Raw genomic sequence first — 14,068 nt, 5'->3', positions numbered from 1 at the left:
AAATGTACCTAGAAAGCTAAGACAGCTTGACATAGTGCAATCCGTAACATGGAGGCTGGATCCTGGCCTCAGCCGTATCTAACCAAATCAGAGGAGTTGCTCTGGGGTTTGTGGAGCTGCACTACTGTGGGAAGGAGAATAAGGCTCAAGGAGATTCACACCAGCACAGTGGAGACCAGAGCCTGCCCCAGCCACCACAGGAGGACCCTAGGATGCTCCTTGTGGCTGGGGTTCAGAGCGGGATTAGGGGAGGTCTGGAGATCCATTTACTAATCGGGATGGTTGATCTAGGTGTGTGGTTGATACCGGACAAAAAGAAGCCAAGATGTCCTGTGTGTTTCAAGGATATGAAGGGGTCGATCAGAGCAATCAGAGTCCCATAATTCGGGACAGTAGAGATTGCCCTCCTTCCTCCTAGGGGTAGTGAAATGGTTGTTACAGGACCACAGAATGGCTGAGGTTGGAAGGGAACTCTGGAGATCGTGTCAACACTCCTCCTAAAGCAGCCCAGCTGGCTTTCCTTGCCATGCGGGAGCATTGCTGGCTCGTGTTCAACCAAGGTCCTTCTCTGCAGAGCTGGTTGGATGCCAGCCTGTGCTGGTGACTGGGGTTGTTCCTCCCCAGCAGCAGGACTTTGCACTTCTCCTGGTTGAACTTCATGGGGTTCTCCGATCAGTTGAGGTCCCTCTGGATGGCAGCACAGCTTTCGGCCGTGTCAGTCGCTGCTCCCGGTCTTGCATCCCCTGCCAGCTGGTGGAGGGTGCACTCTGCCCCATCACCCAGGTCATTGATAAGGATAACAATTAAACAGTACTCACCCAGATAATGTTTAAACAATATTGCCTTGATTATGTTGAAGAGCATTGGCCCCAGTTATGCTCTGGTATGGCTGGGATTTAGGAATACCAAGATCCTGGCCCAGCACTGCTTTGAAGTGAAACGATTGATAATTTTTAACTCCTCATGTACCCTGGTGATGAGCGTGTTAGTGTTTTGCATGCTGCTTTTTTGCTCTGCAGAAGCGAAGCGCTGAAAGAAAATGAAAACCAGGAATAATTAATAATTGCTTATGACGACCCTGCGCTTGCTGTGTGGGTGTTTGCAAAGCACGACAGGATTTTCCTGTGCTGAGCAAGGCGAATTCAGGCAGATGAATGTAGCATTGAGCTGAATGATTTATTTTGGCAGGCGGATAAAGCAGACCTGACAGAATGACGAGTACTGCTACAAAGAGCAGCTACCTGGATCAGTCCCGGAAAGCATTCTGCAGGAACCCATTTCTCAGTATCAAGGTAAATAGCCCCTGCTTGTTATACCCCCCCCCCCCCCCCGCCCCCTTGGATTATCTGCCTGGTAAAGAGGACTTTAGCTTTCTGCAGAAGGCATTGGTGGAATTTCTGTTTACAAAACGTATTTGGAAGACACTCCGGGTGCTCCGTACAGCAGAAGTGCCATTGGCTGTGCAGCCGGATCCGTCCAAAAGCAAGCTGTGGGACAGCGATGTTGCAATGCAAGTTTAACTTTCAGCTTCTGCAGTATTTAACTTCTGTCAGTGAAACTCCCAGAGTCCAAAGCAAACCTTCAAGAGAAACAAATCCCAGATCTTAAAGCAGCTATGAGCCTCAGTCTTCATGAAAATAATTTTTTTATGATATCCATGATAAATGCATGCATGTAATGGGGACAGCAGAGGTGGAGGAAAGGGGGAATCAGTGCTCGCTCTTGGAGGTCAGCACAGAGCAGCCTGCAAAGCTTTGGGTATTAGCCCCCATTTAGGCAAGGAATGGCATCTAGCTGGCTTAAACCCTGCCCTTGCTTGAATTTATTCACTGAAAACATATGTCCTAAGCAATGATTCAGGCCACCCGCCCTGCAATGCCGCCTGACCCTGGTGTAAGTTCACCCAGCTCCTCTTGTTTTGCTGTTGGGTACCTGGGGGCACGCAGGGAGATGTTTCCTCCATACCTCCACCCAAGAGCTCTGCCAGGTCCAGTGCAGGCAACCAGATGAGTGGACTTCATTAAGCCCTTTGGAGAAGCCCCAAAAGTTGGTTGTGGTGGGGATGGCAGGAGGTCATGGGCACTTCTGCACAGCAGTCTGATGGTCAGAGGGTTGCCCAGGGAAGGCAGCGGACCGGCTCAACTTGCCAACATGGGTGTGAAGCCACGTCTCCTCTGTCCTGGAGCACCCAAACCGCTGAGCCATGGGGAACCCAGGGTGAAGGTCCCTTTTTCTCCCTTTCTCAAAGCTGGGAAGAGGCATGAGGCTGGATGCACTAGAAGCTGAGATCTTCTGGTAGTGGGGCCAGTGCTACCTGTGTGGGGTTAGCACGCTGATCCTGAGCTTGCCTGCAGATATTCATGGCCTCTCACCTCCTGCCCATGGCTGTGTTGGCACCAGAGGGGCTCCTCAGCTCATTATTTGCAAAGATGTTTGCATGCTCAGTTGTTTGCAGAGGAGGACCCGTGATCCTTGGCTCATGGAGGTGGTGAGGAATCCTTTTCTCTTTGTATAGCGCTAATGGCATTTTTAAAAAATCCCATGTAACGATGATGATCACGCCACTGGTGGTCTGCTAGAAGATACTATTGGACCAGTGTAGCAACACTTAAAAGAAAAAAAGGTGTAAACATTTAGATAAGACAAGCATCTGCAAAGTGAAAGTAGTAGTGTTGACCACAGTATTGTTGGAAAAAGCGAGTTCTCAGCTTGCGTCAGAATCAAGTTGATATTTCCATCCTCTTTTCTACAAAAAGGACATTTTGGAAATTTTATGCTCTTTTCTTACACATCACAAGGAAGCAGGAAACTAAAGCTAAGCCAACTGTTGGTCTAGCTGGATGACAATCTCTATGTTCAGTGGAGCATGTCGTTTGGCTTGTGAGCACCAACATTCAAGATGCTCGTGTTTAAACAAAGAGATAACAGGTACGGAGCGTTTTGCAATGGGAATAGGCTACTGCAAAGTGGCAGCTGGAGACACAGGGGTCTGGGGGAGCCAAAGGTGGTATGATGTGGGAGCAGATCAATAACTGCTGGGTGAATAAACGGAGAACAAGGTGGAAAATGCTTTTTCTGTTATTATGCAGCCACAGGTTTGGGGATATTCTTTGTACACATGCAGTATGCACATACATGATTTCACATGAGCTTTTCTTAGCATGTCACTGCAAGCACGTGCGGGAAATGATGGTCTCATTTACTTAGGAGAGTTGGTAGTGGCTTGGTAAGTTGGGAGATCAGATTCCTCATTCTTTCTCTGTTGTCTTTTCATTCAATTTTAACATAAGCCAGAGCCAGTCACATAAACCTTGCTTCTTCAAAGTCTTACGGCAATGCAATGCTCTAAGTGTCCTGCTGGACTCAGTGCAACCTCAGGTCCTCTCCACCTGAGCGTTTGAATCATGGAATCATAGAACCATAGAATCATAGAATCCCAGGTTGGAAGGGACCTCAAGGATCATCTGGCCCAACCTTTCTAGGCAAGAGCACAATCTAGACGAGATGGCCCAGCACCATGTCCAGCTGAGTCTTAAACGTGTTCAGCGTAGCAGAGCCAACCCTTCCCTGGGGAGATTATTCCCATGATTGACTGTTCTCATGGTGAAAAATTTTCCTCTCGTGTCCAGTCGGAATCTCCCTGGGAGTAACTTGTACCCGTTACCCTTGTCCTCACCATGGGACTCCTTGTAAAAAGGGGGTCTCCATCTTCTTTGTAGCTCCCCTTTAAGTACTGGAGCTCTTTGCAGAACCACGGGCTGGTTCATTCTCCTTTGGTTGAATCGTTTGCACCTTATCAATACTGGCAACACTATCACCGATTTAATGATACTTTCAGAGTAGCTGGAAGATAATTATCTGACTCATTAGAGAGTCTCACTAGGTTGTAGAGCAAAAGATGACAGCCAGTGTTAAAGGTTTAAGATTTCTCTGTCACTTTTGTGGGGAAGATTTTAGGTTTGGTTTTTTGTTTTTTTTTTTGTTTTTTTTTTTTTTTTTTACAAATGCTGGTAATTTAATCACCCTTATCCCTGATGGCAGAGGGGAAATGAGCTCAGAAGTCACCAGAGGCTGGAGGCACAGGAGAGGGGAGAGCTCGGTGCCATACAGTCCTGAGGTTTCTCCCCCAATCCCCTTTTCAGTCCATTCAGCTCTAGGGTTTTTTTACATGTCAGCAAGGTTATCTTTAAAAATAAAATCCCTTTGATTTTTCCTTGCAGAGAAATTTTAAAGGGGTTTGAAACTTCAAAGATTAAAGCCGCTGAGGTGCAAAGTCAGCTTGGGTCTGTGAGCAGAATCAACATCTATTTTGCTGAGCGAAGGTGTCTGTGAAGGTAGATGTAGAGGAAACTCTTCATGGAGAATATTGCAGGCCAGACCTGGGCAGGGCAATGGGCAGCTCTGCAACTGCCCGTGGTTGCTAGGGTCTGCTGCTTTCTGAAGGGTCCCTGGAGCCCACTCTGAGAAGGGCAGAAAGTGAGGGATTTTGGTGGAGACCATTTCTGCTCCTGATGGACGCCCTACTGCTGAATTTCTGCTGGGAAAGCTCAGCAGAGAAACCCTGACTGATCCCTCCAGGTCAGAGCAGCATTGCAGGAGGCTGCAGGGATGATTGCAATCGCAGCAGGCTGGGACCAAACTCGTTGAAGCCGTTGCCAGGAATTACCCTGGCATTGCCCGGCGTTATCCTGCCTGCAGCCCACAGCCAAGGAGAGCAAATCCTCTTTTCCAATTCCATGTTTCACATTAAACTTCTGAAAGACTTGTTTTTACCCCAAAGACAGAGCTGACCTGACCATGCGTGTCACCAAGCACGCAATTATACTCAGCACAGGATGTTTTCCCTAGATCTCTTTTTTTGGGGGTTTCTTTTTTTTGTTGTTTGGGTTTTTTTGCTTTCAAGAACTTAGGTCACCCTGTCCGGTTTCTAAATGACTTGCTCAGAAAACATAACTTCAAGTCCAGGGTTTGAATGATTCTTGCAGAAACACAAAATCATTGCACAATGTGGTTTATGTGTTTGAAGTGGCTGAAGGACCAAAAATCACAGCACTGCAATTTTTTTATATATATATATCTACAGAGAGAGAGAGTGTGACACGAAAACTAGTTGCCACGTGTCAAAAGGCAACTGAGAAGCATAACTCAAAATTGTCCTTCTGGGGAATGCTCCTAGAGCTGATGAGCCTTTAAGACACCTGGCATGAATTCCTGCAGTCCATCAGAGCAGATTAAATCAGGTCTGCTGCTGCTTCCAGTGAAGTGCAATATCTTGTCTTGGCTTCAAGGAGCGTTTTGCATCCCATGCCGGACACATGAGTTGGGAAGAGCAGTTCTGCTGAAGAGCTGCTTATGCAAAGACATGGAAAAGTAGTTTGGGATCCTCTGATGGAGGCTGCTACAGAAGGAGAAACTTTTTTGGAAAGACTATGTGTGTGTTACAGCAGCAGTTCACCTGCAGATGAAGAAGCAGCAGATGGAGAGCAATGACTTGCTGGGCAGTAAAGCATAGTCCATTGTAGTCAATGTAAAGAGGTTTTGGCCAATAAAACTGGGATATCTGGAAGACCTGAAAGGCCACTTGGACATTTGAAGACTGTGGTTGCTAATGTGATCACTGCTGGGTTGTCTGAGGTGCACATGTTTCGAGGCATTGTGCCAGCGGCAAGGTTGGTGAAACCCCTCTTGGTAGGGACAGGCGTGGGAAGGTGAGTGGCCCCAGGGGGATGCCATGGTCCCACGGCCGCGTGTTTCCCATCCCTGCCAGACCCTGCCCGTTGCCATCCTGCACCTTGAGGACATGCACAACGACCTTCATGCCTCAGAGGTGGCTTCCAGGTTCGTTTGCAGACACAGCTGTGGATCCAACACCCCTCCTCAAGGGATGGCGTGCACGTGCCCACTTCCTAAAGCTGTCAAGGATCTGGCTGAGGACACTCGCCCTCTGTGCGAGCTTCAGCCCTTGATGTTTTCTGCTCTGTGCTTTAATTCAAGAACAAACTAGAGCTGTCCCTGCCCCAAGCCTTTATTACAAGTGGTTCTGCGCGGTGGTAGGGACTTGTGCCCAATTACACGGAACTGGTTTTGATCAAACTGGAACAAGCTGATTCCTCCCAAACCCATTTTCTCCTCTCTGTAAACACAGCCCAGTGCACGGGATTTTATCATGTGCTAAGGCACAAAACCCTTTCTTAAAATAGGAGCAAAAGTCTCCCAAACACATGGAAACAGCGTGATAGGGACTTCCCTGTGACAACTGGAGCAAGACTGTGTGTGCAGTTTTCAGAGCCCTTACATGGAGGATTTGTTGCCAAACTGCATGATCAACACTAGAAACACAGTGGAAGCTGTGTAAGAAGTTTTTTCCAGACCACTGAGACAGGAGATATTGCTGTTTAATCCCCAGTTCTGCAATTTATTGGCTGCTTGGGACTGAGTACATCTCTCTGTTCTCTTACATGTGCGAAGTGGGAGCAGCAATACCTTGCTGACGCAATGCAAGGCTTAGTAGAGCAAAGCCTGCAAAAATATATTCAAAAATACAGAGAAAGGCAGAAAAGCAGTGAGTTCCTCCGAGAGTGCACAATTGCAGAGAAGCTCCTCGTTCGACGTGTGGTAGAGCAGAGGCGTACTCATCCCAGTGCTGGTTGTGAAGGGTGTAGACATTGGGTTGGGATGTCGTTGCCTGTGGGTGAAGACCTGGCAGGGATGCTGCTCTTCCCTCTGGGGCACTAGGAAGATGTCTCGGGCGCTGTCCATGCCTCACTGGTGGTGGGAAGTGGTGGTGGCACATCTCTGGAGGAGGAAGGTTGCTCTACACCCTGGCACTACAAGGGGGTTGTTTTTGGCAGGGATGCATCAGTACCAAGCACCCTCTGTCCCTGGTCTACTGTGATATTTGGTATTATCTCAACATAGAGCCTGAGCAGGTTCTTATAATAATGCTTCACAGAGGTTTATTAAAAAAAGGCCATTAAAAAACTCTCCCTTCCTTCCTCCTCAGCCTACACAAGTGCTCGTTTGGATTCTCTGAGTTGTTTTAAATCTACTGATGTAGAGGGGCAGGATGTGAGCGTGGCTTGGCCCATAATGGGAAAGAGGTGCCAGACAGCTGGGCTTGGGGTTGCTTTTGGGAGCACCCAGCTCTGGGGCTGCTCCTGTCTTTCCATGACTGCAACCTGGTGTCAGGGCCTGGGTCTTGGGAAAAGGCTGGTGTCTGCAGACTCAGGTCATCTTCTGATCTTCTCCTCCCCATCAGACCCAGTCTAGGTGTGGAGGGACCCCAGCCTCAAGTCCTTGGGAAAAGTAACTAGATGGCACAGAAGGATGATGCAGAGGATCTGCCTGCCCTGTGGCATGGGCTGTCTCCCAGATCTAGCTGAGAAAGGCACAGGGTGGCAGCTGAGTCTGCCTGTGGTCGTCCCTGCACCAAATATCATGGGAGGTCCCAGAGGAGCCCTGTGATAGACACACTGCTGGGGCTCGACCACCCACCACCATCATCACAGCTACAATGGGGCAAACTGGAAATCACAAACTAGCAATTACCAGCTCTCTATTTCTCACTCATTAAAATATTCCCCAGCCTAAAAATGCCCCGTGGTTAGGGTGGTTGCCCGCAATGACTCCCTGAGGAGCAAGGAGGAGACTTGGCCTTGCAGAGCTTTCATTGCAAGACCTCCCACTTTGCTACCTTAAGGAAAGTAAATCACCATCGTGGTGAAGTGGGAAACACAGAAAGCCTGGCAGATCCTGCAAAAAGCTGAGTTTTTCTGTGACGTTTCCCTAGAACTAGTTGACTTACAATCGCTGCAGACGTTGGAGAAAATGCAAGCAGTGGTCTTCACATTCCTCTTTATTTCTTCCTTCTGGACTATTTGCATCGTGATTTTGACTTTCTAAATGTTCCCCTGCTTGCTCTGGGGTTCTGACTTGTGTCTAAAAACTTTTGTGCAGCAACTAGTGCAGTTACCATATGGGTATCCAAGTTTTTGTAAATCTCTTGCTCTTTGCTCTTTCAACACACATGGTGCAGAAATGTTAGATGTTGGCCCTTCTAATGTGTTTGGTTGTCAGCAGTCATTTTCAAAAAGGCATGTGTTGAAGAAAAAAGATTGAAATGTTTAATTAAAAACTGCTATCGATAGCTTGATCTTAGGAAGCTCTGCCAGGCAGTCCGTGGGGATTTCCTTCCCTTCGTTTCATCTTGCTGTTTGCACTGTGGTCAGATGCCTTTGCCACTCTTTCACTGTCCCGGCTGCCTCGGTGGGACACGGTGCATATCTGAGGGCTCTTCTGGGCTCTCTTTAACCACCCCACCAGCCCCTGGTGTTACCCAGGCCCCTGGTCCTCTGCCTCCGGTTTCCTTAAGTTGCCGCAATCCCCTTGGGATGTCCTGCCACCAATGATGTCCTCATACGCTTGCATTGACTCAGGCTTTTGCTCTTCTCTGTGTTCCCCAGGACCAGCAGTACTGCTTTTCTATTGCAGAAAAGGGAAAGATAAGCCTATAAAAACGCACTGCAGATTTCAGTGAAGGAGCTCTCTGCACTCCAAGTCTGGATGTTCATCCTGTGAAGTCCTGCTCTCCAGGCTGTGGCATGGATGGCATCTCCCAAACCCGAGCAGACTGTGGGGACACAGGTGGTGGTTTCTTTGGGGGCTGCAGAAAGTGCAGGATCCTTCTTCCAGTCTAGGGTTTTGGTCTTGATGACCAGAGCTGCAAATAGCAGCTTGCTGGGAGAAAATCAAAACCATTTCATGATGAGCATCGTGGTGTGGCTGCATTCCTGGGCACATCCCAAAGGCAGGACCGAGCCTGCCCTGCACCTTCACCCCGGCACAGGCTGGGGGAGCATGGCTATGCACGTTGATGCTGGTCCCCGGATCAGTTCCTCCAGGGATGGAGGGGGGCATTTTGTGTACCGAGATCTCGAGCAGACCTCAGCATTACAGCTCATCTGGCCGTACCTCTGAATTATCACCCACTCCATGACTTGGCCTTGGGCCAGCTACTACTTTGCCGAACACCTGAGTAGCTGAGGCCTGGGGACCATTCTCAGCAAGCGTTTTGAGTGAAACCGCCCTGCTTTGAAGGCTCAGTGAGTTTGGTAGGATGGATGCAGGCTATTCTGTTCCCACTGGCCTTGGCATCAGAGAATGGCCCCCGGCCTCTTTCATTTACAAGTACAGACTCAACCTTTGGGACTCGACCAAAACGAGGCTTACAGCCATGCATGTGAATGGAGGACACCTGAATCATGGCTTTTGGTGTCACACCCCTCTTTCAAGCCCGCGTTAGGCTTGTAACGTGGACAGGATTCACAGCCTGTGCTTTGAGAGGGTGGAAAGGAATGCTCTAGGTTGGCAGGTTTGTCTCCCGGGAGCTGATAAGCAGACATAATTTGATTTGAGTGTCTTGCCTTCATTCTTAACAACACTGCTGGCTGCTGCTTCTCCCTCCTTTTGCTGGGAGTATGAAGAAGCAGGCTCTGCTGGCAGGGAAGGATTTAGATGAAAGCAGGCTTTGCAGGGTTAGCCCTGCTATCTCCTGGGACAGGAGAAGCGCATGTGGGTGTGCATGTCCATATGACCTTTGGCAGCTTGGAGATGCTGTAGGCATTTGTGCCCTTTGGCTCTCGAGCAGAGCTGAGCTTATGCTCTGCAGCAGCTGGTCCTCAGGGAAATCCCTCCCTCTGTTTACGAGGGTCACGCTGCTGTCAGTAACGGTCTCTCCTTCCAGGCACAAGGAGCATCTTTCCGGACCATACAAATTAGAGAGCCAGGTGTCTCGATCAGATACAGAAATGTAAACGAGTGATTTTTGCTGTAGGACAAAATGCAGCACCGTGTGTGCAGCCAAAGACAAAGCAGGCCATCTTTCTCTCCAGCAGATCTAAAGTCCGTGTGTCTGTTCCTTCTTTTCATGGCAGAGCACCAGCCGTGCTGTGATCTGATGGCTAATAGCAAACAGCCCCTGGAGCCAGAAGAACTGGGGTCCTTGCCCGGTGTTGACACCAAGCCACTGCAAGTCCTTTGCAGGGCCATCTCGCTTTTCTGTGCTTTAGTCTGCCCAGATAGGGGAGAACAAAACAGCAGATTCCCAACCCATTTTGACCTTCTGTGCTGAAGAGGATGCGGGGCAGTGGCTGCTGAGCTGATGTAAACCAACGTGGTGGGAAGGTCCTGGATTTGCACAGCCATTGGGCTCTGTGTTACGGATGTCTGGAAAAAATGAATCTGGCCTCAACATTTCCATCTGAACTCATGGATTCAGGAAACAGTGCCTGGACTTGGCCAGGAGTTTTAGCAAAGCTGACTCGGGGAAAGTTTTTCTTTGGCTGGGTGACATTTTCCTAGTCCAAACACATTGCACCCCTCAGTGGTGACATGAGCGTGGAAGGGGGAAGATGCTGGATTGCATCCTGCTTTGTGTGATGCCAAGGCATCACTTTTGGTGGTGGTACCCATACCCCGGTGCTCCAGCTCTCAGGGAGATGAGGGGGCTTGACCATCCTTTTCCCCTTTTTGTGCTGTAAATAGTCCTTCTGCTTACAGAGCAGTCCAGTTAGGCCGTGATGCCACCTCAGCCCTGGATGAGAATGAGACATAGCAGAAACCCAGGCCAGGCTGAGCAGCTCCTCCAGTCGAGACTCCTGCCTGGTGGGAGCTGGCTGCAAAACAGGCAGAGCCGGAGCAATGCCCTGCTCTGGCCAGCAACTGGGGAAACACCTGCCAAAAGCAGCACCCTGTGGCTTTGGGCAGCATCCGAGGCTGAGGGCATCAGCTTTGGAAGGACCCAGGAATATTCAGCCTCTCCTGCAGTGAGATGAGCGGTCCATCTCCTTAGCATATGCGACCATTTGGGTTGGTTAGTTTGTTTTAACTCATTTGGGGACTGGAAGGATGCTTGTGTAGAGCCATGTGGCAGCAGAGAAGGAGGAGGCTTGCCAGCTCCTTTCCTTTGCTGAGTACTTTGCAGACCTGTGGATGAAGGGGAGGTGGTTTCCATCCCTCCTGGGACAGTTCCTTCGGCACTTGCAAAATGCTTCTGTGTGAGGAGCAGGAAGATGGATGCTGCTCTCAGTAATGGTGGGGCAGTTTGAGCCACGTGTTCATCTGGGCAGCTGAGCACCAGTACGTCCCAAACTCTGGAAGAGATCAGGTCAGATGATTTTCTGGGAGCTGATGGTCTTTGACAAGGTTTCCTTCTGGAAGTGGAGATGAATCATCACATTTTCCAAAAGGAGATACGTCCTTTACATCCAGAAGGAAAGGAAAACAGAAAGTCTGAATTATTCTCCCTGACCTTCTCCTGACTTTCTCTAAAGAAGCTGTTTGTTGCTGTGTGCAGAAGGGCTCGTTCCTGTCCCAGAAGAGCTCCTGCCAGCACTGGGGATGGCTGCCTGCCTCGGGCTGGACGGGAGCGGCGAGGTTGTGCAACCTTCCACTTCTGCTGCTGGATCTCTGGGCCAAGGCCAACACAAACTAGCAGAATCCCAAGTGCAGCCATCTCTTTATCCAAAGCCACTTTCAGCTGAAGAAACTATTCTCTCCTTGCAAATACTAACCCTTTTGTCATTTTTGGCAGAGAACTGTTTAATGGCCCTGACCTAATTTCAGAAGACCACTGATGGCGGGAGGGAGGGTAATATTTCAAAGGCTCATGGTCGAAGGTTCATGTTCAATAATCACACCTTTGTGTAGGAGATTTGTTATGTTGCAGCTTGCAGTAACCATGCTGGATGCTCTCTTTTTTGTTGGCAGTTCTTCGTTTTCTGCCACGGGCTCCTGCAGCTCTCCCAGCTTCTGGTCTCCGGCTATCTGAAGAGCTCCATCTCAACCATCGAAAGACGATATGGCCTCTCCAGCCAGACGTCAGGGCTGCTCGCTTCCTTCAATGAGGTGAAAACCGGCTTGCTTCTCCTAGTCTACCTGGTGACCGCTCTCCCCATGCTCCTGTCGTTCCCTTGTGAGACCTCCTGGTCTGTATGTCCTGCTGCAGGTTGGAAACACGTTGCTGATCGTCTTCATAAGTTATTTCGGGAGCCGAGTGCACAGACCCCGTTTCATCGGCTGCGGTGCCATCCTCGTCTCCTTGGCTGGGTTCCTCATGTCTCTCCCTCACTTCATAACTGGACCCTACGAGTATGACCAATCCATTGCCAGTAGGTACTCTAGGAACTTATTTTATGCCTTTTGGGACAGATAAAGGACATGACCTTCCCTCAAGGGGTTGGGAGCTGCAAGCTGTAGATTTGTCCTCCGGGAATTTTAATTTTATGAGAATGAAATCATCTCGGTGCCAAGAGGCAACAGCTGATGGTGGGAAGCAGAGCCAGGGGACAGCTGGAACCACAGGAAAGGGCATGAAAACCGTCAAAACATAGGCTGTGCCTCTGATTCCCCTTGTCTTCTGCACATCCACGCAGCAGACAAACACCGGGTAGCAGGAGGGTCTTCCCCAGCCATCAGGGCTCTCATCTTCCATGTGTTGAACCAAGTTGCCCTCATGCACATGAACTGCTCCCTTATTTTCATAATGCAGATAAGGTCTCATGAACGTTAAGATAAGGTCTCTAAGCCCTTTACGGGAAGGAAACAAGAGGTATGGGAAGGGAATTGATTCAACCCAATGGGGCAGCTTTGGGGGTGAAACGCTGTTGTCTGCAATGGGGGAGCATTGGTTTCACACCTTACTTCTGCTTGTGGGGTACCTCACCTGTCTTCCCATGCCTAATTGAGCTGTTTTTGAGGGAATGCTTTGAGGTTTTAGACCCTACTAGAAAATCAAGCTCCTGTGAGAAACATGCAGGTGTAAATCACTCATGGAGGAGCAGGTCAGTGTGGATTTTGGATTTTCTCCCTGAAAGAAGGTGAAGGGATGAGAAGAGAAAGAAAGGAGAAACCCACTCTTTCGTTACCTTCCCAAATCCTGCCATGAAGGTCCAGCAAATGTTTTAGAAACCTCCACTAAACAGCTTTTCTCTGGCTCATCAGGGAGAGCGCAGCTGGCTCACACAGCTGCAGCCACCAAAGGAAGACTTAATAGGTGAATAATTCATGGATGCAAAGAGGGGTCAGGTGCTAACGACAGTTTGGAAACAATTAGCCATGCATTTCAGGAGTGCTGGTGCAGGTGGCCCTGTGTCAAGCACTCACAGTTGCACATGATTTGGGGCATAACCATGGAAATCCTGCTATAAACACCACCACCCCCTCCCCCAGTATTTTAAGGAAGATAAGGGTGCTAGAATCAGCACTTTCACTTAGGCAGCTTTGTAATCCATTTCTGGGTAAAATGAGTTCTCATTTCCTGAGTAGCTATTCACAAAGTCTGCAGTTTTGCTTACTTACCTTTATTGCAAGATCTATCAAAGGTCCTGGAAGTGATCTCAGCTCTGCGTTTTCCATGAAGATGGCTTTTTGTGGCACGTGCATCCATCTCGCTGTGAACATCTGCACAGTAATATTTGCACTTTCTCTGCATTTTCTTCCACTGACGTTTCTCTCCTGACATCTACTGAGTGCATATCTACGTCCTTGCTGCTATCTTAGGGAAGCTCTTTCTCCAGTCTGAGCCCCTTAGACCTGCTTCCCCTTGTCATCGCAGGCATGCTCAGCAACACCACCGACCTGTGTGAGCCCGGGGTGCCGAGGTCCCAGAGGAACCTCAGCGATGCCGGCTGCACCCCTCATGCCGCCAGGGAGAACCACGAGGTCCTCCTCGTCATGTTTGTCGCCCAGGCGCTGCTGGGCATCGGTGGCGTCCCCATCCAGCCCTTTGGGATCTCCTACATCGACGACTTCGCCAATGAGAGGAACTCCCCCCTCTATTTGGGTAAGGCTGGGGCTGCTGTGGGAAGAGGGGAAACCAGAATTAGCCCTCCATAGGAAGGCCAGAGAGTACTAATTTGCATTAATGAGAGCAGAGTTTGCTACAGCCCTTCTGCTCTAGCCAGTGCTAGGAAGGTTTCTGCAAAAATAGTTAGTCTGCTTCAAGCTTGGACAAACTGCAGACAGACCAGGAGTCCTGGAAAACATGATTTTGGGGAGATGCTGGGATTTT

General features: G+C 49.3%; 1 protein-coding gene across 1 annotated transcript in view; it reads left to right on the top strand.

The window, feature by feature from the left end:
• Positions 1-14,068, top strand: part of SLCO2B1 (solute carrier organic anion transporter family member 2B1) — a 61,771-nt gene that overhangs the window by 12,716 nt on the left and 34,987 nt on the right. Inside the window, exons 2-5 of the mRNA XM_087757252.1 lie at positions 1,189-1,292; positions 11,767-11,904; positions 12,005-12,167; positions 13,613-13,840. Coding sequence (XP_087613378.1) covers positions 1,212-1,292; positions 11,767-11,904; positions 12,005-12,167; positions 13,613-13,840 — 610 coding nt within the window. The 5' untranslated portion in view covers positions 1,189-1,211. The remainder of the gene's footprint in view (positions 1-1,188; positions 1,293-11,766; positions 11,905-12,004; positions 12,168-13,612; positions 13,841-14,068) is intronic.

This window comes from Nipponia nippon, unplaced genomic scaffold (genome assembly GCF_047370975.1).
Source record: "Nipponia nippon isolate SJK-2023a ecotype South Korea unplaced genomic scaffold, ASM4737097v1 scaffold_2, whole genome shotgun sequence".
Classification (NCBI taxonomy): Eukaryota; Metazoa; Chordata; class Aves; order Pelecaniformes; family Threskiornithidae; genus Nipponia; species Nipponia nippon.
Note: the sequence above shows the minus strand (reverse complement) of the source record. Positions and strands in the feature narration are given on the sequence as shown.